Source organism: Mesoplodon densirostris, chromosome 12 (assembly GCF_025265405.1).
Source record: "Mesoplodon densirostris isolate mMesDen1 chromosome 12, mMesDen1 primary haplotype, whole genome shotgun sequence".
Classification (NCBI taxonomy): Eukaryota; Metazoa; Chordata; class Mammalia; order Artiodactyla; family Ziphiidae; genus Mesoplodon; species Mesoplodon densirostris.
In genome coordinates, this window is record NC_082672.1 from 21,101,637 (window position 1) to 21,123,222 (window position 21,586).

At 38.5% G+C, this 21,586-nt stretch overlaps 1 protein-coding gene across 5 annotated transcripts in view; it reads right to left on the bottom strand.

Moving 5' to 3' along the window:
* The window catches only part of UTRN (utrophin), a 533,820-nt gene that overhangs the window by 399,827 nt on the left and 112,407 nt on the right, over positions 1-21,586 (bottom strand). For 4 of the 5 annotated variants that reach the window (XM_060114636.1, XM_060114635.1, XM_060114637.1 and 1 more), the window contains 6 exons: positions 8,205-8,297; positions 6,886-6,963; positions 6,445-6,537; positions 3,849-4,021; positions 1,365-1,480; positions 505-671 (listed from right to left, as the gene is read on the bottom strand). In XM_060114636.1, coding sequence (XP_059970619.1) covers positions 505-671; positions 1,365-1,480; positions 3,849-4,021; positions 6,445-6,537; positions 6,886-6,963; positions 8,205-8,297 — 720 coding nt within the window. The remainder of the gene's footprint in view (positions 1-504; positions 672-1,364; positions 1,481-3,848; positions 4,022-6,444; positions 6,538-6,885; positions 6,964-8,204; positions 8,298-21,586) is intronic. The other variant, XM_060114639.1, reaches the window with a different exon arrangement.

Below are 21,586 nucleotides of genomic sequence, written 5' to 3' on the forward strand. Positions count from 1 at the left end.
GCGTCCGGAGCCTGTGCTCCGCAACGGGAGAGGCCACAACAGTGAGAGGCTAGCGTACCGCAAAAAAAAAAAAAAAAAAAAAAAGTAAAATCAGTCAAGTTATGGTTCTCCATTACATGCAGGTGATGTGTGACAGCATGCCAACTGAGAAACTGAACTTCTGATGCTGAGAAACCAAAACGTCTCAGTCAAGAAAAAACATGCTCTGAAAGTGTTTTTTTGTTTGTTTGTTTTGTTTTTTGCGGTACGCGGGCCTCTCACTGCTGTGGCCTCTCCCGTTGCGGAGCACAGGCTCCGGACGCGCAGGCCCAGCGGCCATGGCTCACGGGCCCAGCCACTCCGTGGCACGTGGGATCCTCCCGGACCGGGGCACGAACCCACATCGCCTGCATCAGCAGGCGGACTCTCAACCACTGTGCCACCAGGGAAGCCCCTGAAAGTGTTTTTATCTAGTACCTAAGAGAAAACAAATATGGCAAGTCAAACACATTAATAAAAATTTACCTGTACCTGCATGTTAATTTCTCCTTCTTCACATTCTTTCTTATATTTCCTTGGAAGTGTCTCTACCTCACGGATGGCATCTATAGTGACTTGCTGAGGTAGCACCTCAAACAAAGATGTTAAATACATAATTATGGATTTCTTGTCAGGAAGCTGAACAGCAACATCTAAAAGTGGAAGAAAATAAGAACTAGCTTAAATTAGATGTCCAAAGTGTGTGAATTGCTCAATATTGGATATAAAATAACTGTCTTAGTACCCATAAACAATGCTAGTATATTATCTTTGCAATACCACAGCTCAGTAAATTTCTATTTCATATAATATATGAGTCAAAGGTAAAGATGATTACCTACTTTTTTTGGTTCAATATCCCATTTCTTAAAAATCTTCCCTAAAAGCTTCCCCCATAAGGCTCAAAGATAAGCTATCATCTAAGATAACGTCACAGATTTCATTCATAGTATGAAAATACGTCTAGAATTCAATCCTGCAACATTTGTAACTGAAGTTTTCACATCATATACAAGCTCACACAAAAACACATTTTAATGAAATAAATCAAATACTAAATTGTTTATCTAATAATTCTGTTTTCCTAAAACTTTAAATCTTATGCTCGTATTGATTAACTATTCTACAGTGATGTAATTGAATTTCCTCCTGAAGGATCCTAGAAATTGTTAAGCACAGAAGTATCATGTCTGTAATAAAATGGCTTGTACCACATTTCAAAAGGAAAAACACCTCAATTCTCACAATTCTTTCAAAAAAGCGGGGGGGGGGGGGGGAAGCACTGCTTTTCAAGTATTCAAAACTGTAAAGAAAAATCAAGGTTGTAATTAAACACTGAACAATACCTTCAGGATCTAATAGCTTTTCAATTCCTAAGTAAGTTTGAGCCTTGCTGAAGGCATGTTCAAGTCTCTCAATTGGGGACATGTTGACAACTCTATCCCAGCTGAAGAGATCGGGTCTGAAATCAGGATGCAAAAAAAATTCAGTGAAGATGAAATATGTGGAAACAAAGTTGTTATTGTTATAATCGAATACATTTCAGTTTTAGACTTTTTTATTTGTGAATATAAATTTAAAAGTTTATCTTTTATATCCCAAAGTCTTGTCAAATATATAATATTTTAAAGTAATCCATAAATATGAAAACAACAGGTAAAACATTCTAAGGTTTTTGTATTGGTTAAACATGTCTGTTAAAATTCTGGAGTAGCCACTGAAAGACTAGAAATGGTATATTTCCCAAATAGTGAAAGAAAAAAAAAGGGAAGAAGAACCTACCAGTATAAAACAAGAAAGAAAAGAAGATATAGAAAAAAGTAAGAAAAATGAAAAGTTCAAAACAAGCGGTGAGAATGAACTTAAATACATCAATTATCGCAATAATGTTAATGGACTAAATTCTCCGATTAAAGACCAAGTTTAGCAGAATAGAAAATCCAGCTCTAATCTCTTCACAGGATACTCCTAAAGAAAAAGACCCTGAGAGAATTTCTGTCCACCCCTCTCCATATAGCTACTGTCTAGTATTTCATTTCTATCTTGATTTTCTTTTAATCCCACAAACTGGACATTATTGTTGCTCTAACTTACTCAAAAGTTGATCATTTTCTCTGCACTCTATCTGCTCTTGCATCTTGGACCCACCTACACTTCTGGGATTTGCCTCTCTCGTCCCCACCCGCCCAGTTCCCTCTCTGACTCCACCTCTTATTATTCCCCTTATTCACACCACTGCACCTAGTGGCCTCCCACATGCCAGGTACCTCCTCCCCTCTTGCCTGACATATTTTTCTTCAGCAATATTTACCTTTTCTATATGCTACACAACTAACATTTTCATTTTTAAAAAGCTGTCTACCTCCCTCTATTTGAACACTAATTCCAAGAAGGAGGACTGGGACTTTTGCTTGTTTTGTTCTCTGCTCTACATCCTGTGTCCAGCACATAGAAGGCACCCCACACATACTTGTTAAATCAATTAAGTAACAGATGGAAAAATGTTTAAGCTAAAATTCAAGTTTTATGATAGCATCTCTTAACCGACTAGAAACAGTGGGCAACCCACTTAAACTGATATACGAGAAGTAGAAGAAGATGGGGTATGGGGTTTTTTTTTTAACCAGATAAAAGGTATATGAAAAAAAAAGCTAAAGCAAATAGCAGTCTTATGGTAAAACATTAAACCACTCCCTTTGTTATCAAGAACAAAACATTCTGCTCACTACCACCAATGCAAACTGATATTGTATTAAGGACAAGGCACAAATGAAGGGGAAAGGGGAGAGGAGAGGAAAGGAGGGAAAGGGAGGGGAGGGGAGGGGAGGAAAAAAACGATTCTAATTCATGGTCATCTACCAAGAAAAAAAACCTTAGAGTAACAAATTTTGGTAAGAATTTAACAAGTTTCCGGATATAAGATGTAGAAAAGTCAACTGCATTTTCATATATCAGCAAAGTACAGGAAATAAAACTTGAGACAATAAGTAATTTACAAGAAGAATAAAACACATAACAAATTTTGCCTTTCACATTTAAACCTTTGATGCATCTGGAGTTTATCCAGGGTATGGTGAGGCAGGGATCCAATTCACTCATTTCCATTCGTTCCATACCATCTACTAATCTGCAACATCGGCTCAGTTGTAGATCAGGATGGAGCTATTTCTGAGCTCTTTATTCCATTAGGCTGAACTATATGAAACTGCCATTTATATCAAAAACAGTCAAATACTGGCAATTTCATATGCTTCAGCCTATTATTATATTAGTGTTTTATTTATAGTACTATATAGTCTCAAATAATATAGCTTCATAATTAGTTTTGGTTTCTGTTCAGGAAGTACTTCAGTCTGTCTCTTCTTCTTCAGAAGAGTAGTGGCTCTTTTTGGTCCTTTGGTATTTTACTATATAATTAGAATCTGTTCACAGGTTTCATAAAAAGAATCATTTATCTATTTTTAATTGGGAGTTTTCCTGTAAAACTAAAGTAGGAGGCTGAAAACTGTCACAATTCTTTGTGCATATTACTGGTTAGTGCTGAATGAGTTAGTTCACATTGAACTATGTGAATTATTTTACATTTTTAACTTACAAATATGTAGAAGAAACCATGGACACTGCACTGTGGCATTTAAGTCCTATGGAAACAAAGAAGTGATGGGTAGTTTTTTTTCCACGATATTTCTATTCTTTATGTTTTCTTAGAGCGTGTACAGAGGAGAGAGGCGGTAGTGGGAAGGGCCTTTAGGGATTAGTAAGTAAGGGAGGGACAGAGAGGAGGTACAAATCTGTACAAATCTGCACATCCAAGAAGAGTCACATCTCACTTATGTCGGTGGAGCACAGCATTGAAGGCAAGCCCATCTGTCCAGCTGGTAGTGAAGTTGAGGACGTTGACCTGGTTGTACGGCCTGGTGGACTGGCGCACCCAGCTCAGCAGGATCTTCTCACTGTTGGTCTGTTGCAGGTCTGACATGATATCCTTCATGACATCTTTCACCTGTTCAAAAGAAACCATGGCTGCCAATAACCTCAAGCAGTCATTGGAATCCAGTCCTTGAATAAGGAATATTATATTCATGAACCGTTGGATCAGGCCACTGGTATTCATTTTATTTCAAAACTTTCCTTTAAACGCTGGAAATATAAATACATTTTAACAGTAATGGTTTCGATTTAGAGGTGATTTTAACCTCACCTTTATATATTATGGCATTTTCTATATCTTAGCAATACTTAGATTACATTTGGCTAGAGTGAACATTACTTTCATAGCCACAAAAAAGTAATATTTTAAAACTATACTTTACAAACATCTTTTAATAGGAAGAAAACTCAATTTTTACTTTCTACAGAAATGTGGAAGAAGGTAAGAACTTTCGGCTGACTATAAAATCCAAGAATGAAGTGCATTTCCTGATGGCAGTAACAATTATAATCTAGAACTAATATTTTATATTATTATTCTAAATTAGTACATATATTTTAAGGAAGTGTTCAAAGAATGATGTGGACATATCAAAAAAACCCCACAAGAGCCAACTTAAGGGGGCTTGAGAAATAATTAACAATAGTGAAAGATCAGAACCTATTAAATAAGTAAAAATCCATAAAATAAGTAAAAATCCACACAGATATATAAATGAATGGATAGATAGATAGATACAGAGAAATAAGAGACAAGGAAAAGCTCTTCCTCATAAGTGGAAAGACAATTAACAAATGTAGAAGAAATGATGAAATTAGAAAATCACTTTGCCAAGCATTATATTAATAACTGATCAGGTAAGAACTATGAATGGATCTTAAAATTAACAGACAAAAGTTTAATAAGTAGCTGAATATTTATACAGTCTCAAAGTATATCTCCACAAGATACTTTTTAATAACAAAGGGCAGTCACATTACAGTGGAGACACCTGCAGATTCCACCTCACCCAAATGATGAGAGTTAATACTGCCAGAAAAAAACTAATGGACAGCATATGCTTCCTGCTTTGGTGTATTAAGAAAAACTCAATATTGGGACTTCCCTGGTGGCGCAGTGGTTAAGACTCCACACTCCCAATGCAGAGGGCTCAGGTTCCATCCCTGGCCAGGGAATTAAATCCCACCTGCATGACACAACTAAGAGTTCACATGCCACAATGGAGCAGCCCTTGAGCTGCAACTAAGGAGCACACCTGCTACAACCAAGACCCAGTGCAACAAAATAAATATTTTTTTAAAAAAAGAAAAACTCAACGTCATTTTTGTGGCATTCCTCCCAAAAATGAATAACCTGAATCCAATCATGAGAAAATATTAGCCAAACCCACATGGAAGAACATTCTACGAAATAACTATTCAGTACTCTTCAAAAATGACAATATCATGAAATACAAAGAAAGACTCAGAAATTATGCCAGATTAAAAGATGACTAAAAAAACAGGACAAATGAATGTAATAAATGATCTTGTACTTTCCTTTTCTATAAAGGATATTATTGGGGCAATTGACAAAATCTCCATAAGAGCTATAGATTACATAACTGTATTGTTTCAACATTATTTTCCTGATTTTAATAATTACATGCTAATTGCTAGTGCATGATATAATAATTACCGCATGTATAATACTTAATACTAGCATTGTAAATATTATGTATTAGACATTTTATATTATATTAACATGATAATAATAATATTGTAGTTATGTAAGAGAACTCCTTGTTTTTAGAAAAATGATTTGTTTTTACAAAATACTCACAGATCTATTTAGTCAAAGAGAAAGAGGGGGAGAGAGAGAGAGAAAACACAGAAATACAGACAGCTGTTAACATTTGGAGAATCTGAGGGAAAGGTATCCAGGAATTCTTTGGGATATTTTTACAATTTTTTATAAGTATGATATTTTTAAAATCTAATGTTTTAAAAACAGATACTTTTTTTTCTATGCCAGGAAAATAGAGCAGTTTGTCAGGCTCTTTCACTCCAAATTATTATAAGTTGAATTGTGTCCCCTCCCCAAATTCATATGTTGAAGTGCTAACCCCCAGCACCTCATAATATGAATATATTTAGAAATAGGGTCCTTAAAGAAGTAGTTTAGGTAAAATGAGATCATATGGGTTGGCCCTAATCCAATATGACTGGTGTCTTGGAATAAGCAAAGGAGATTAGGACACAAACACACATACACACACACACACACACACAAGACCACGTGAGGACACAGGAAGAAGGCAGCCATCTACAAACAAAGGAGAAGAAACCAACCTTGCTGACGCCTCGATCTCAGATTTCCAGCCTCCAAAATTGTTAGAAAATAAATTTCTATTGTTGAAGCCACCCAGTTTGTGTACTCTGTGGCAGTTCTAAGAAACTAATACACAAATGATACATTTCCAATTCCTATTAAGAAGTGATTGAAAATTTTCCCACCTGCCAGTGCAAAATGATGCTCCAAAGTAATCCTAAAGTCAGTTTGTGATTTCCATCTACAATGTCCGTTCCTCCTATATTCACTAAATCCACCTAGTAAAATGAAAAAAATAACTTTTAAGACAATTTTTCTATGGAAACCCAGGTTTTTGTTTTAGCTCGTTTGGACAGCAATATAAGTAAATGACAAGAAAAATTTCACTTTAGAGAATCAGGTGAACCTAAATCTCAAAAATGTATTACTTATACAATAGATCAATAAAGTAATCACAAAAAGCACAACTATTCCTTCACTCACAGAACAGACTCAATACGTCTTATAAGAAAAATATTTCTAAAAATCAGTTGATGCCAATGTCCAGAGCAGGTGGTTGGTTGGTTTCAAAATAAATCATCCCGATGGCCTCAAAGGACCCCCGCAAAGTCATATTACAAACTTACATTGTTCTGATGTAAAACCTGCAGCACTCTGTTAACATTATTTAAAGCGTGTACCCTTGTGGAGCCACGTTCCTTCGGCTGGAAAACAGAACACAAAATCGAATGAGACAGAGAGTCTCTCCATGTTGCTGTCAAACACTGACATTGAGATACACATGGAACAGCAGCTCAGCACACAAGAGTCCCTCTGTACCAGGAGCTCTGGCTGGGTTGGTTCTCAAGCCACCATGAAGGCTGGTGTTGACAGAATGCAAATTCTCCCACTAACAGCACCTTAAGATAGTAGCTCCTTAGCTTGCCTGAACACTGGAATCTCCTAGGGAGCTTCCAAGAATACCAGTGCCTGTGTTCAACAAAGACTGTGACTTAATGAGTCTGGAGTATAGTCTGGGTTTGGAATTTATAAAAGATTTCCCTGGTGATTCTAAGATGCAAACAAGTTTGGGAACCAATGCTCCACCAGGGACAAAGCTTCTTCTATCTCAGTTGGGCAGGATGAAGAAAGATTTAGAAGTTATGTCCCCTCCACCCTGCACTAGTGTAGACAGAGCAGAGAGGATTCAGAGGTGCTATCCCAGGTTCCAGGTAGGATTACAAGGGCCCACTGGGAAGACTGGAATTGCCACCCAGGGAAAGATGATCTGGGAGGCTTCTTTCTGCCTCATTGGCCAGGGAATCTTATCTGACAAAGGGATCAATCTCTCCAATAGGTGCCTACCCACCATCTGGAAGGCAAAAGGTAAAGTGTAACACCACACACTTCGGCAAGAAAGAAATTCATCTTCAGAAGTGCATCTCTCTATATCTTTTATAGTAATTCTACCTCTAGTGTTAAAGGTTGTACCCATAAAATACACCGTCTTCATTGGCAGAGTTATTTCTGTGTGAGTATTGGGTACCTCACACATAAAGCAATAGAGTTGGATTTGATGACGGAATGAACATGAAGATAATACTGAAAATCTGAATAAAAATAAATGCCATCAGTTTTCAAAACTTTTTTTTACTATTTGTTAAATAACATTTAAATGTATTTGTCTCTACTTTCTACTATTCAAAATATTATGCCCTCTTTACATATCCACTCTTCTTTATAATTCTCTACTGTCTGAGAGCAGTAAACACATAAAGTATTTTTTTGATAAAAATAGAGCCCTCAATAAAGCCTAAATATAGCTCAATCAAAAAATTCATTAAAACCCCTTTTTAACGTTCCTATTTCGGCCTTTACATTGTAAGGACCCCCAAGAGGGTCTTCAAGTATCAGTAATGATGAGAGATATGCCGTTAGCCTGGTTCTTGAACATGGCATCCCTCACCAGTGAGGTTCCTGTGAGGCCTTCTAGAAGATCCAGTAGCTTCCTTCCATCTTTGAGGTCTGTGAACATATCACTGATGGGTGGTTTTCCACTCTATAAAAGAAAAGGTACAATTTCAGCAGCAGAAATTTCATACATAAGTGGCAAATAAATGAATAGTTTCATTTCTTCCAATTAAAAGTCTGGATGATCACCAGACTATACAAGTTTGCCTTGTATGGAAAACTTTGAAATCTATAACAAATGTTTTGAGCTGAAAGATATAAATTGCATTATTTCTTAGAAAGGGAGCAAATAAAACTGTGATTAATGTCAGTATGCCTTGTATGTACAGTTGACCCTTGAACAACATGGGTTTGAACTGTGCAGGTCCACTTACAGATGGATTTTTTTTCAGTAGTAAACACTAGAGTATTACATGAGTATTACATGATTCGTGGTTGGTTGAAACCGCTGAGGTGGAACTGGGATAGGAGGGAGCTGACTAAATTATTCATGGCTTTTCAGTTCTACCGAGTCAGCACCCCTAATCCCCCATGTTGTTCGAGGGTCCATTGTATTCCTGAGAGAGAAGATGTGTTAAAAATATACATGAGCATACAGCACCTGGAGGCCAAAGAGGCCTCCAGAGGCCAAAGAAAAGTGTGCAGATTCTTATTCCAGCTCTGCACTTTACATTCACAGTATAAGCATGGCTTTTGGTATTTCCATTATGGAAGCAGGTCACATCATCATCAATTTCAGCTCTCCACTTCAATTTCAGCTCTCAGGCACTAGGTCTGTATTTCTAGGTCCCAATTTCTTAATGATTAGGACACTTTTGGCTCTGTGTCTAAATCCAGTTTCCATCCTGTATTTTGAATGACAAAACCTATAGAATTTCTAAACTCTTGCTTCTGACTAATAAACAGCATCAACTTCCCCTGATAAACATATTCTAGCATCCATGCCAGAAAAATCCTACCCCATTCACAGGTGGACCTTGCCTGTCTGTGTGTGATATCACGGTTGTATGCAAAGGACAATTACTGCACAGAAAATTAGGACGCCTCAGTTTTAATCTGTCTGACCGTTAACTAACTGGTGAACCTAAATCAGCTACTTACTACTATTTACCTTTTTCTAAATCACAGGTATTGTAAAGATCAAATAAAGAATATTATGTGAAAATGTCCAGATAGCTATAAAGCACAGTGTAATAAATGTTGTATGATTATGTTGAATCAAATAATTCCCTTCTAATATGAAATCCCCAGAGATTAACAGTTTTACTTCCTGTCAATAATAAAGATAGTTTATAACCAATAATTATTGTATATTCTTTATTCTTCACTTTAAAACATATATATATATATAAAGTCATATGAAACAAAATTTTACTCTGAGCTTGAAATGGGCGAGGGGAAGGAAGGAAGCCATCCTAAAGTTTCCTAAAACTTGGCATTTTCCCTTTTTTCCTCTCTTCCTGATTTCTTACATTTTTAATTATGTGTAATATATAGCAAACTAGTGATTTCTATCATGTGGCTTTTCCACAGTTCATGTACTCTAAATGAGAGGAAGTATGGTAAAGTCTTCACCTTAGAATCAGTAAAGAATAAACTATGACTTACTTATATCTGAAACAAAGCTGCTTTTCTATTTCCAGCTGCCACTATGTGAGCAGTGACGATGTCAGAGATACATGGATTATCTCCATCGATCACAATGATAAACAGATTTGAGTGATGCAGGAGACCAGATCCAGAGGCAATACTTCAAGAGGCAGAGCGGGGAAGTTTTTTGCACATTAAAGATTTCCTACCCGCTCTCAGTAAAAGCAAAGGGCAGAAGTAGCCCTGGTCATCTGCTACCTCTTACCTTCCTCCTCTCAAAACCCACCCAAGTACACTTCAGCCAACTAGCCACCAAATACCCAGATTCCCTTTCAGGAAGACGTGAACAACTCTGGTCTCACAGCAAAGAGACAACAACATAAGTAAAGTTCATGGGAGAAACAAATAAGGGTATCTAGGCACAGAAAGGACCTTAGGAATTACTGATGACAAGCACAGCTAAATAATGTCTGGGCGGCATTTAACCCTTCTCAAATCCACTACAGTATCCATTTTCCAAAAAAGAAACGAAGTAACACAAATCAGCATAGACTAAAATAAAGTAAATATAAATATTAGTCCATATTACAAATAGTTATGAACGCCCACTGATGACCTCATTGTAGACAAGCCTCCTACCAGCCGTGTAACTCTGGAAAAGTGGCCTTTCTACATCTATTGGCTCATCTGTTAAACACTAAGATGACAGATGTTCAGTAAATGGTTGATATTATCATTCAGTACATTATCATATCATTACAGTAGTAATGTTTCCTCCTGTCATAAAAGTGCCATAAAATTTCAACAGTAGATGAAAGAATGGATAAAAGAAGGAAGCACTTCATCTTAGGCAGGAATGTAAAAGCAGATTCTGAACCTGAGTGCATGTAAGTGTCACTTCACAGAGAAAGATCTTCCAAGTCCCGAATTCACTAATACGATGATCTGTAGGGATATATCCTATTCGAAACTAATGAACATGATGATACAAGAGCACACCTGTGCTTTAGGTATGCACTGTGAGACAAGCATAACTCAGCAGTAAACCCAATGGATTCTTCCCTAGGCTCCACTGCTGCTCAGTGGTAAAGTGGGAGGTATTCATTAAGAGGCAGCATTAGGGCTTCCCTGGTGGCACAGTGGTTGAGAGTCCGCCTGCCAATGCAGGGGACACGGGTTCATGCCCCAGTCTGGGAAGATCCCACATGCCGCGGAGCGGCTGGGCCCGTGAGCCATGGCCGCTGAGCCTGCGCGTCTGGAGCCTGTGCTCTGCAACGGGAGAGGCCACAACAGTGAGAGGCCCGCATACCGCAAAAAAAAAAAAAGAGGCAGCATTAATTTCTCCACATGAGACACTCTTTTCCTCTCTCTTGTCCGGGTCATTCATTTGTTTACTGAGGAACAAATCTGGAGAAAGACTCCTTGTGAAGCATTCTCTTGAAACAAAGGTAACTGAGACAGAGTTCTGTCCTTCTAGAAGCCAATCACTTATACTAGGGAAACCAATGCCTTTATATTCTTTTAAAAAAAAACCCGACAGTAACAGCAATGCAATTTCTTTATTCTTTTTCCAAATTTCAGATAAATATTGATGGCGATCCGTAAGAAATAAGTTTTGTGCTGTGTGCCTATTCTCCTAACACTCCGCCACCCCAGCCCCAGTGATGGCATGGTTGGTGTGCACTCCCATCTGGTACCTTCAGAAGAGCCACGTACACCTGCAGGAGGGAATATACAGCCCGTGGATCTCTTCACTGGACAATGAAGGAAGGTACCAGGGCTCTTACAAATCTAAAACTGTGGTTCAAAACTTACATATAAAACACACACCCACACTCCCCACACACATAGCCAATCACTACAAAATACTACCTATTCCTGACAAATGCAATTTAGGAACGTCCCATAGGCAGATGGAAAGAACCAAACTATACCAAAGAGCCCAGTCCACCTACCACCTAGGAGAGTAACACCTATAAGTATGGTGATTCAGTGCTTTGTGCCTTACAATGGAGGTCAGAAAATGTCTTTCGTAAAGGTCCAGATAGCACTTAGTTTAGGCTTTGCTGGCCAGGTGGTCTCTATTGAAACTTCTCAACCCTGTTGTCAAGATGTGAAAGCAGCCCAGACAATGTATAAACAGATGAGATGATGGGAATGGTGACTGTGTTCCAACAAAACATGATTTGTAGACGTGGAAATCTGAATTTCATATAATGTCCACATGTCATGAAATATTCTTCTTTTTTTGACTTTTTGCAAGCACCTAAAAATGTGAAAACCATTCTTAGCTCATGGGCCATACAGAAACAGAAAACGCAAACATGGAATGTCCCTAGACATAATAATAGTATGACTTACTATGTATCAGATATGCTCTAAGAGATTTACAGAGATGTAGATGCATTCTTTGTTTCTTTATGATAGAACTTTAAGGTAAGAAAACTGAGACACAGAAGTGACATGATGAGCTAGAGGCAGAACTAGGATGTGATACCACAGATCTGACTCCAAATCCAGGTTCTCAAAGTCCACACTAAGCTGCTACTAAAATTATGAGGGCACAGGGTCATGACATATAGGGAAGGAAACAGTTAATCAGTGGTGCAGCGGAGGAGGTACATTTAATGACTTCCCAAAGAGGGCACAAGATATATACCACATTTAAATGAACTCAGAATGAAATTTTTTCCAAGCTCATGGCTTTAAAGCATCTCTGCTACTTCTGAATCACAGGCTCTAAACATAGGATCCACCCTGGGAAACAGTTGGGAAATGTCAGAAGTCATGGTTTAATAAAAATAAAACCTGATTCAGCCTGACAGTTAAAGTCTTATTTAGATTTTTAACTCTTTGCAAAGACTTATTTGCAGAAACTTCTCTGACAGACAGAATACAGTTTAATAATTCAATTGGACAAATATCTGGTGAATACCTCCTTTGTGCCTGGCCCTGCAGAAATGCCAAGTTCAGGTCACCCTCCCCATTTACAAGCAAGGGTTTCCACAGTTTTCCAATAAACACAAAATAGTACAAATGAATAATCTTGAACTTGGAAGACAGATAAGCCTTGCATCGCATTTAACCTTAAAAAAAAATTAAAAAGGCCACACGATAGGAATCCAAATGACAGATGTCACAGGTGACTCCCTTTGGCTGTCTCCTCTCATCCCCTGGTCCCCTATACTTCTTTGAACTCTCTTAACACCAGTTCTAACACTATTTTGACTCCAAGAGGGACCAGCGTTAATACCTACAGCTGAGACACTGAAGCTCCTGAATCGAAAATGTCAGAGGACAGAAGCAAACTGTCATCACAATGCAGGAGGGATAAGCTGGGGTCTGAGGGAGGAAAAGGCTGCAAATACAGTCATGGATACGTGATGGTTCAGTTGAATGTGGCCAACCTGATGGGCCCATCACACCTGGTGAATCAGCCAGCCCTAAAGGCTGAAAGAGCCAGTGCTCAGTTTCAGCCAGCAGCGGCCATTTGAGAATCCCAGCCCACTGTTGGTAGGACTTCTGGTTTCTCAAAAGAGCTGGAAATCTGAATTTATGTGTATAATCTCCTGATATTTGTAATGTCCTAAAACACTGTGCCAGATCAACAAATCTTGTCTACAGGCATACTGGATCCTAGGATGACTGGTAATCTCTCTCATAGGGCATAACCACATACAGGGGAAATACAAGATTAGTCAACAGTGAGTCCTCTGAGGAACTGAGAAACTCTGTGGAAAGGACATACACACACACACACCACCATCCACAGACTAGGGAAAATGATTGATTGCAAAATACCAGGAGTCATTATACTTGTGCAGACCAAAAAAACAAAGGAGTCACACCAGATTCTTCTCCTTTCACTCATTCCTCATCTCTAATCCATAACAACCCTGTCATTTCTACCTCCAAAAACACATTCCGAAGGTGACCACCACTCCTTAATGGCCCCACTCGCATCCATGTCTCCAATACCAGGCCAACCAACCTCTTTACTTCTGCATAAGAGTCAGAATAACTCTAATTTTAAGGTGCAGATCACATCATGTCATGTCTCTGCTTTAACCTAATGGACTCCCATCACGGGGAAATACAATTCAAACTCCAAATAAGAGATCCCATGTGATCTGCTCTCCACCCTCGCTCTAATCTAATAATCTAATACTGTATTATTCTCCCCTTTCTTCAATAATCGCAAATCATAATTATTTCCATCGTAGGTCAAGTTTTTCAGCAGCAGCAGTAGTAGTAATGGAAAAAAAATCTATAAAAGATTGAATAAGAAAGCAAAATTTTGGAAGTGCAGTTTGGAGTTCTTAAAAGGGTGAACTGTTAATGCTTTGTAAAGACAACAAACAAACCAGTAGTAGAACTGGGACTTAAATTTGGGGTTCAGAAGACGGCCTCCTTTATGTGGTGTGCCCTGCTGACACTAACAAGTGAGGGATGACAAATGCAGTCTGTACCTTTGTGGCACTCAGAATCTAAACAGAGTAAACAAAATCTGTACCAACAGCATGGGGAGCACAGCAAAAGGGATTTATGAGCTAGCTTGATTCTGCCAAATTTGTACCAAATAAGAAATATAGTACAGAGTCTATCCTGTGATTTACCTAATCCCACTATAAATAATGAAGTTATTAACTGTGTATAATATGGAGAAGAGTGAAAAGATAACAGTTTTTAAATGCCACCTTGTGCTTTTGCATTCAGCCCATGTGACCCCACCATCTCCACCTTCGGAGGTGGGCTCTGATTGGTGCGTGGATGAGTAGGTCTAGGTCACTGTGGGCCAGTGAGTTACAAAGAGAGGATTGTTGAAGAGGTGGTGGTTTTGGGGGAAAGAAGCTCTTTCTGTTAAAGAGGACTAGGAGACCCTGGGACCATTTTCAACTGTACTAGGAAGCTTTTAGCTCCAAGAGCTACTGTTAGGCACCCTCCAAGCATGGCTAATCATGAGGGGAGCCAGACTGGGTGGGAAGTGGAGTTATCTGACACTGTTATTTTTATTTTATTTTATTTTATTTATTTATTTTTAATTTTTTTGCGGTACGCGGGCCTCTCACTGTTGTGGCCTCTCCCGTTGCGGAGCACAGGCTCCGGACGTGCAGGCTCAGCGCCCATGGCTCACGGGCCCAGCCGCTCCGCGGCATGTGGGATCCTCCCGGACCGGGGCATGAACCCATGTTCCCTGCATCAGCAGGCTGACTCTCAACCACTGCACCACCAGGGAAGCCCTGTTATTTTTATTTTTATAATCTGTTGGTGAAATAAAAAATCCTCTCACAAAAGATCTTTATTCAACGTAGAAAACAGAGAAAACACTTTGTTATTGAATACTCATATCAGATGAGGTGCATGCAGGCAGTTGGTAGAAGACCAGAAAGTCTGGACAGAATTTCACACAAACATACAGTAAAGTAGAATAAAGAACAATGAGTGTGTACCTCCTGGGGAGACAAATGGATGGTCCTCGTGCTGGTCTCCTGTCAACCTCCAGAGAGACTTTTGAGTTAACTTTGAGGTCTTTGTTATTTTGCACTGGAAAGTTGGAGATGGGTTTATCTACTTCCTGACCAAAAAATTGGGCCTATTATGTTTTTAAGGAGACACCCTAAGGAGAAGGAAGGGACAAGGCAGCTGCCTCTCCTTTATTAAACAAAGGAAATGTTCTCTTTTCCTTTACACTATCATTATCAATGCCCTAACTAATGCCTCACCCTGGTCCCATGGAAGCCTATCTTTTGAGGAACTGCTTTCTTCAAACATTTCCAGTGCTTTGCCAGTTGTACATATATGGAATGAGCTGTATGGTTTATTGAGTCGGCCTGCAGACCTTGCCTGATGGGCATATGGAGTTGGGGTTTATTCAGCCTGCAGACCTCGCCTGGTTACTTGCCCATGGAGTGTGCAAGTGGCCCTGCCCCTGGCCGCCAGGCGTGGGTGGCCCTGCTCTCCCCTCTCTAGGTGAAGGGTGAAAAGGAATTTCTTCTCAGCAGATCAATACCAAAATTGATCATCAATTACAAAGACACAGGATATACTACCAAATTTCCAAATTTGTTTTAATGATTACAAATACTAATAGGCTCAATCAAAATCATTTATTAAGTCCTCAATATGTACAAACACAGCATGTTAAATAATATTTAGGTATAGTTTCTTTAACCACAGTAACTAAGTGAAAGTCACTCTACAAGTATAGTGTTTGGAAGCAAAACAATCAAACTGAATGAAAACAAACAACAGCAAAAAAAAAACCCAAACATATTTACATAATATAGCTAAAACATGTCTGGAAGCTGTTTAGGAATATGAAGTGCATTTTATTGTTTGCTTTAGGGGTATTGCTGAACAGACATAAATTGAAACTTAAGGAACCACTTGAATATTTATGGTCCCCTAAAACAATGAGTTGAGTCGCCATACACATATTCATGAAAATAAATCAATAGTAGACCCAGTGTGTAACTCCAGCTCAAATCTCTACTATAGATGTTATTTATCATCACACAAGGAAGCCTGTACAGTCTCCTTCACGATACGAAAAAGAGGACTAAACATCTACAGACTGCTTTTGTTGCACCCACCTACACATCCTTTCCCACGTCTATTTTTGTGGCCAACCACTTCCCACGTGAACAAAGTTGCAAACAATCGGACACTGAAAGCAATGTCCCACTGTCTCAAATGGAACACACTGGAATCGCTCTTCACACTGAAACCTGTAAAAAATGCTTCACGGATTTCCCCTCTTAAGTCCTATCAATTTAAAGTTCAAGTGTGCAATAGTAACTAAATGAAAACTTGGCTCATCTTTGTCTTCGAAAAAGAAAAAGCAGAAATCTGCCCAAAGTGAAGTTCAGCATTTTTAAGTTGGCCTGTTCTCTACCTAACCTTTATTTTCAAACTTCCTTTGAGAACCACCTCAGCAAACTGAGAAAAGTGCTTCTGCAATTTGTACGTCTCTGCTCTGACAGATGAGCAGCTCTGCAAGTCAGCCAGAGAAAATGCAGGCTCAAAGTCAGAACAAATTTCCCAACACTGGGACAGTGAGGCCTTCGCTGTCTCCCTTGGGAAAACAGCTCACTAACAAATGAGGCTCTTAGAATCAGAGTGAACAGAACCCTCAACCTTTACCCACCAGACAGTGGAATAAAGTGGGCTTAATGAGCCAATGCTATTTTCTGCTTCTGGTTTAAAATATATGAATAGCACAGATCAGGGATACCACAAGTTTGGGAGGGGGTAGTCCCTGACAGAGTTTTAATTTAGCATTCCGAAGTAATTATAATCTCCTATAATGTTTCACAATAATGCCTCAATATTTCTTAGCAACATGAGGCAAGCTATTACGCTCAAGTGTGTTTTATAGCTAAAGGAATAAAAATCAAGTGACCTGAAAAAAATTGGCTAGTAATTTGCCCAAGGTCACAAATAAATGTGCAGCATATCCAGGAATAAGTATTTAATTTCCTAATTCTCATCTCCTTTAGATAATCATTTTCTCCCGAGCTCTTCATAACTTCTCAAAACCCAACAATCATAAGTTATCCTACACTGTGTTACTTCTCAGGATACCCAGACTCCAAAGTGGTGTGTATTCTGTGACATAGTAACAAGGACTTGCAGCAAAAAAAAGAATATACATTTATAGTGAATGCTATCTTAGCTATCAAAATATTATTCAGTATTCTCAAGCTGTTTGCCAAATCCCTTATCAAGGAATGAATTGAGCTGATTTTAAGTTTTAAATCTCATTTTTCATCACCATGAATTTAGTACATGGATCCTATTCGAAGAATCCTATCCCATCAATAAGAGAATCATATGTATTAAATCCAAATGATGATTTAACAATCTCTCCAGCCCATCTCCAAGAAACCATGTAAATGCAGAAATTTTGCATAGCTGGATTTGTTTTTGTGAATAAATGGAGCAAAAGCCCCGATGCATTTGTTTCCATGAAATAACACAATTTATGCCATTTTGCACTCAATGCCACACTCTACTCCCATCTAATTCCAATACAACCACTTCCAACCAGTCTATGGATATATACAGTATTAGGTATTTAAATGTATGTTTCTGTCACTGCCATTCATTTATTTAGTAAGCCTACAAACACTCACTGGGTGCTTACTAAATGCCAGAAGCCCTGCACCCATGGAGCATACCACTGTCTAGGAAAGGAGAGACAAATATTTTGAGATGCAATTATTTAAAAGACAATTATGATAAGTGCTTCAAAAGCTAACACTTTAAGAATATAGAGCATCGGGCTTCCCTGGTGGCGCAGTGGTTGGGGGTCTGCCTGCCGATGCAGGGGACGCGGGTTCGTGCCTCGGTCCGGGAAGATCCCACATGCCGCGCAGTGGCTGGGCCCGTGAGCCATGGCCGCTGAGCCTGCGCGTCCAGAGCCTGTGCTTCACAATAGGAGAGGCCACAACAGTGAGAGGCCCGCGTACCGCAAAAAAAAAAAAAAAAAAAAAAAAAAAAACAAAAAAAAACAATATAGAGCATATCTACCCTAGTCTGGGAGCTCAGAAAAAGTGTCCTTGGGAAAGTGACATTTAAGCTCAGGCATTGAGGAGGAGTAGGAGTTGCCCCAAAAAGTTGGAGGAAGGAGCATGTGTAAAAGCCATGAGAAGGCCCACTGCGGTGGCCGGAGTATAATGAGGAGCTAAAGTGAAGTGAAATTAGGAGTAGATTGGAGGGGGCAACTACTTAGGGTCTTAAAAGCCAAATAAGAACAAGGGGCAGCCATTGAAAGATTTTACTGAAGAGAAAAGAGGCATTTAGACTTACACTTTAAGGTACACTCCAGCTATTCTGTCAAAAATGGAAGGAAGGTTCCAAGGTTCAGGTGAACCATGGAAAGGAAGAACCAGTATTAGATTATGACAGTGTCCCCCTTGTTCAGGAATAATTTTCGAAAAACGATAAAGTCATGATTCTCATACAAATGTAATATTAAAGCATGTTAAAGACTTCAACTCATTAAGTAATCGGGGAACCAGTAGAGTGTTACAACAGGTTCAAAGAAAAATTCAAAAAACCACATGTTTGTATGCAATAAAGGAAAGTTGAAATAAATTTACAACAGATGCAAAAACAAATCTATCCAAGGGGAAATAATCAATTGCATTCCAGCTACTTTGCATTTTTATGGATAAGAATCATTTGCGTTACTATCTGTTTTCTACAACTCACTGAGTTGTACAGTAGCTCAAAGATGATGGAAAGCAGATAACCCAGATGGCTGAGCTGACAGGACTCCCACTAATTTTTCTGCTCATTGTAGAGTCTTTCGCAATTATTCCTAACTCAGATAATAAAGACTTGGCAAAGGGGGGTGTCAGAAAAGATGGAGAAAAATGGACAATGTTAATGTTGAATGTATATGGTTCTAGAATCAATAAGATTTGGCATTTGAGACTTTGGCTGGGGGCAGGGGGGTGGGGGTGTGCCTCAAGAAGGAGATGTCCAGGGGAGGAATTTAAAACAAATTCCTAAATGGCAGAAGATGCCATCAGGGGCTGTTTGGATTTCTCAGCACAGGGGCACTATTGCTCTGTAGAGGGACTCATACTGCACAGAAGAAGCGGACTCAGTCAATAATTATATTTTAAAGTCCACCACAATATACCAAAGGCCATGGATAAAAAAGAAATGAAATAAAATCTGTTCCCCTCAATAGGATTTTTTTTTCTCTTGCTAGCCTCTGGATTACTTAGTGACACCGTGCCCAAATACAACCTTATCCCAACTCAGCAAAAGTCTGTGGGGAGTTTATGGAAATCTCTCGGTTTTAGAACTATTATTCCCTTTCCCAGTCAGCAGCATGGAAATAGCCAGACTTATGGAATTAAAACAGTCAGAGGAAAGGAAAAAAAGTGGCTGAAGTTTAGTGTGACTGCTATGGGCTCTCCTTTTTTTATATATCCAAATAGTCATAATTCCTTTGATAAATGTGTTCTAGACCCATCCTAATTTCCTTCTAGACTTTGATTTCTTACTAGAAGTGATCTGAAAGGAAATGTTTCCAGGGTCAGCTCTACTTTGACATTTTTCTCCAAACAAAACAAGCTTTTAATAGTGGCCTTAAAAAAATTGGTATTGAAAAACAACAACAAGCTTTTAGCTTCCATGTCAGTTTACATAACTGGACCTGTTACTAAAAATGATAACATTACCTGGTCTTTTCACTGTCTTGGTAATAATTACAAGCTTCCTGGGGCAAAGAATTTACATGGGACTTAAAGACCTCATTTAATACTACAAAATAACACATACATTGTAAATGTATAAATTTAAATATCAAGTTCACTAAATAAACTATTCTAGTACTACTGGACTTTGTGTTCAGGTCTTTTTAAAGATATCAATGACCCGTGACAAATACTGAGATACTTCTTGAAAGAATTCGGTTGGGTACATGACCCAAATGGTCAACAGATACTGAGAACAGTTCAGTGGAAAAGAAGTCACAGGACAGTAACTGCAGTGAGGATATTTTTAAAGCTCAGAGTGAAGGAGTACTTGGGCAGCACTGAGTTCAAGGTTCTAACTTTGCAATGTATCAATAATGGCTGTGGACCTGGAAATGACGTGGATCTGCTGGGCGCTGCCCCAGTTCAAAAGTCTATCACGTGCTGTCCAGGTAATGTCTTGTCTGAGCCAAATTCGTGGCAATAATGATAAGGTTAAACATTTTCAATTATTCTTTCTCAATTGTCTAAAATCTCAATTGTCTAAAAACCTCTATTCTCCTACTTTCCCCCTTTTTGTGTCTTATCATACTGTCTACCTCTCTCTAGTCTCATAGAAGAGGAACAAAAGTAATTCACCTAGTTTCAAATGCTCCCTAAATGTAGGTCTACCAAGACTATGAAGCTTTCAAATCGGTCTTCAAAATCAGTTTTAAGGTAATTCTTCCCCAGTGACTCAAATAAGCTCTAAAAACTAGGTCTGCTTAACTTGCTCTATCTAGAAAATGACCATATTATCCTCAGTAATAGTCAGGATGGATAATCTTACACAACTGAGCACTCATGAAACCCTTGGGATAAAATATCTCATATCCAGACCCTTTTAGTTCCTAAAATTATGTTGCCCAGAATCTGGTCACACGAAGATAGATACTTCAAAAGTTTTGAATAATGTTGAATCTAAAGCAACCAGATGTTACCTGTGCCTCTTGAACAAAACAAATAAAAATTTACCAAAAAACACCTATGTCTGCTTTGGAATAATCCTACACATAAAACCACCAATTAAGAGAGTAATTCTTCTGCTTGACCCTCTGTCAAAGCCAGGCAGTTTTCACATTCCTTACATTCTCAGAAGCAAGATAAAATAGCCCTCAACAAAAACTTGCAAAACCTAAAAATACATTGCAATCAGATAACCAATTGTAAATAGTGGGATGTGGAACAAATTTTAAACTGCACTGTTACTCAAAGCAATCCTAAAACATTCTCATTTTGCCTCAAAGAAATACCAATGTTTATTTTCCTGGCCTTTGCAACCTTCTCAAATAGAAAAATATGAAATTTTTGAACTTAAAGCCCCATAACAGGTCTCTCTTTATTTTATCTTGCTATAGTGTAGTCCTATAATCCATTAACCTGAAAATTCTCCTCCCATCTCAGATTTAGAGGACAGAATTCCAACTCCAATAACCAGTGGATAATTATATTAGAACAAGTTTAAAAATAGCACTATCAATTTCTCTCTTCAGGATGCTCTGTCCCTAAAAAATACTGATCAAAACATTGATTA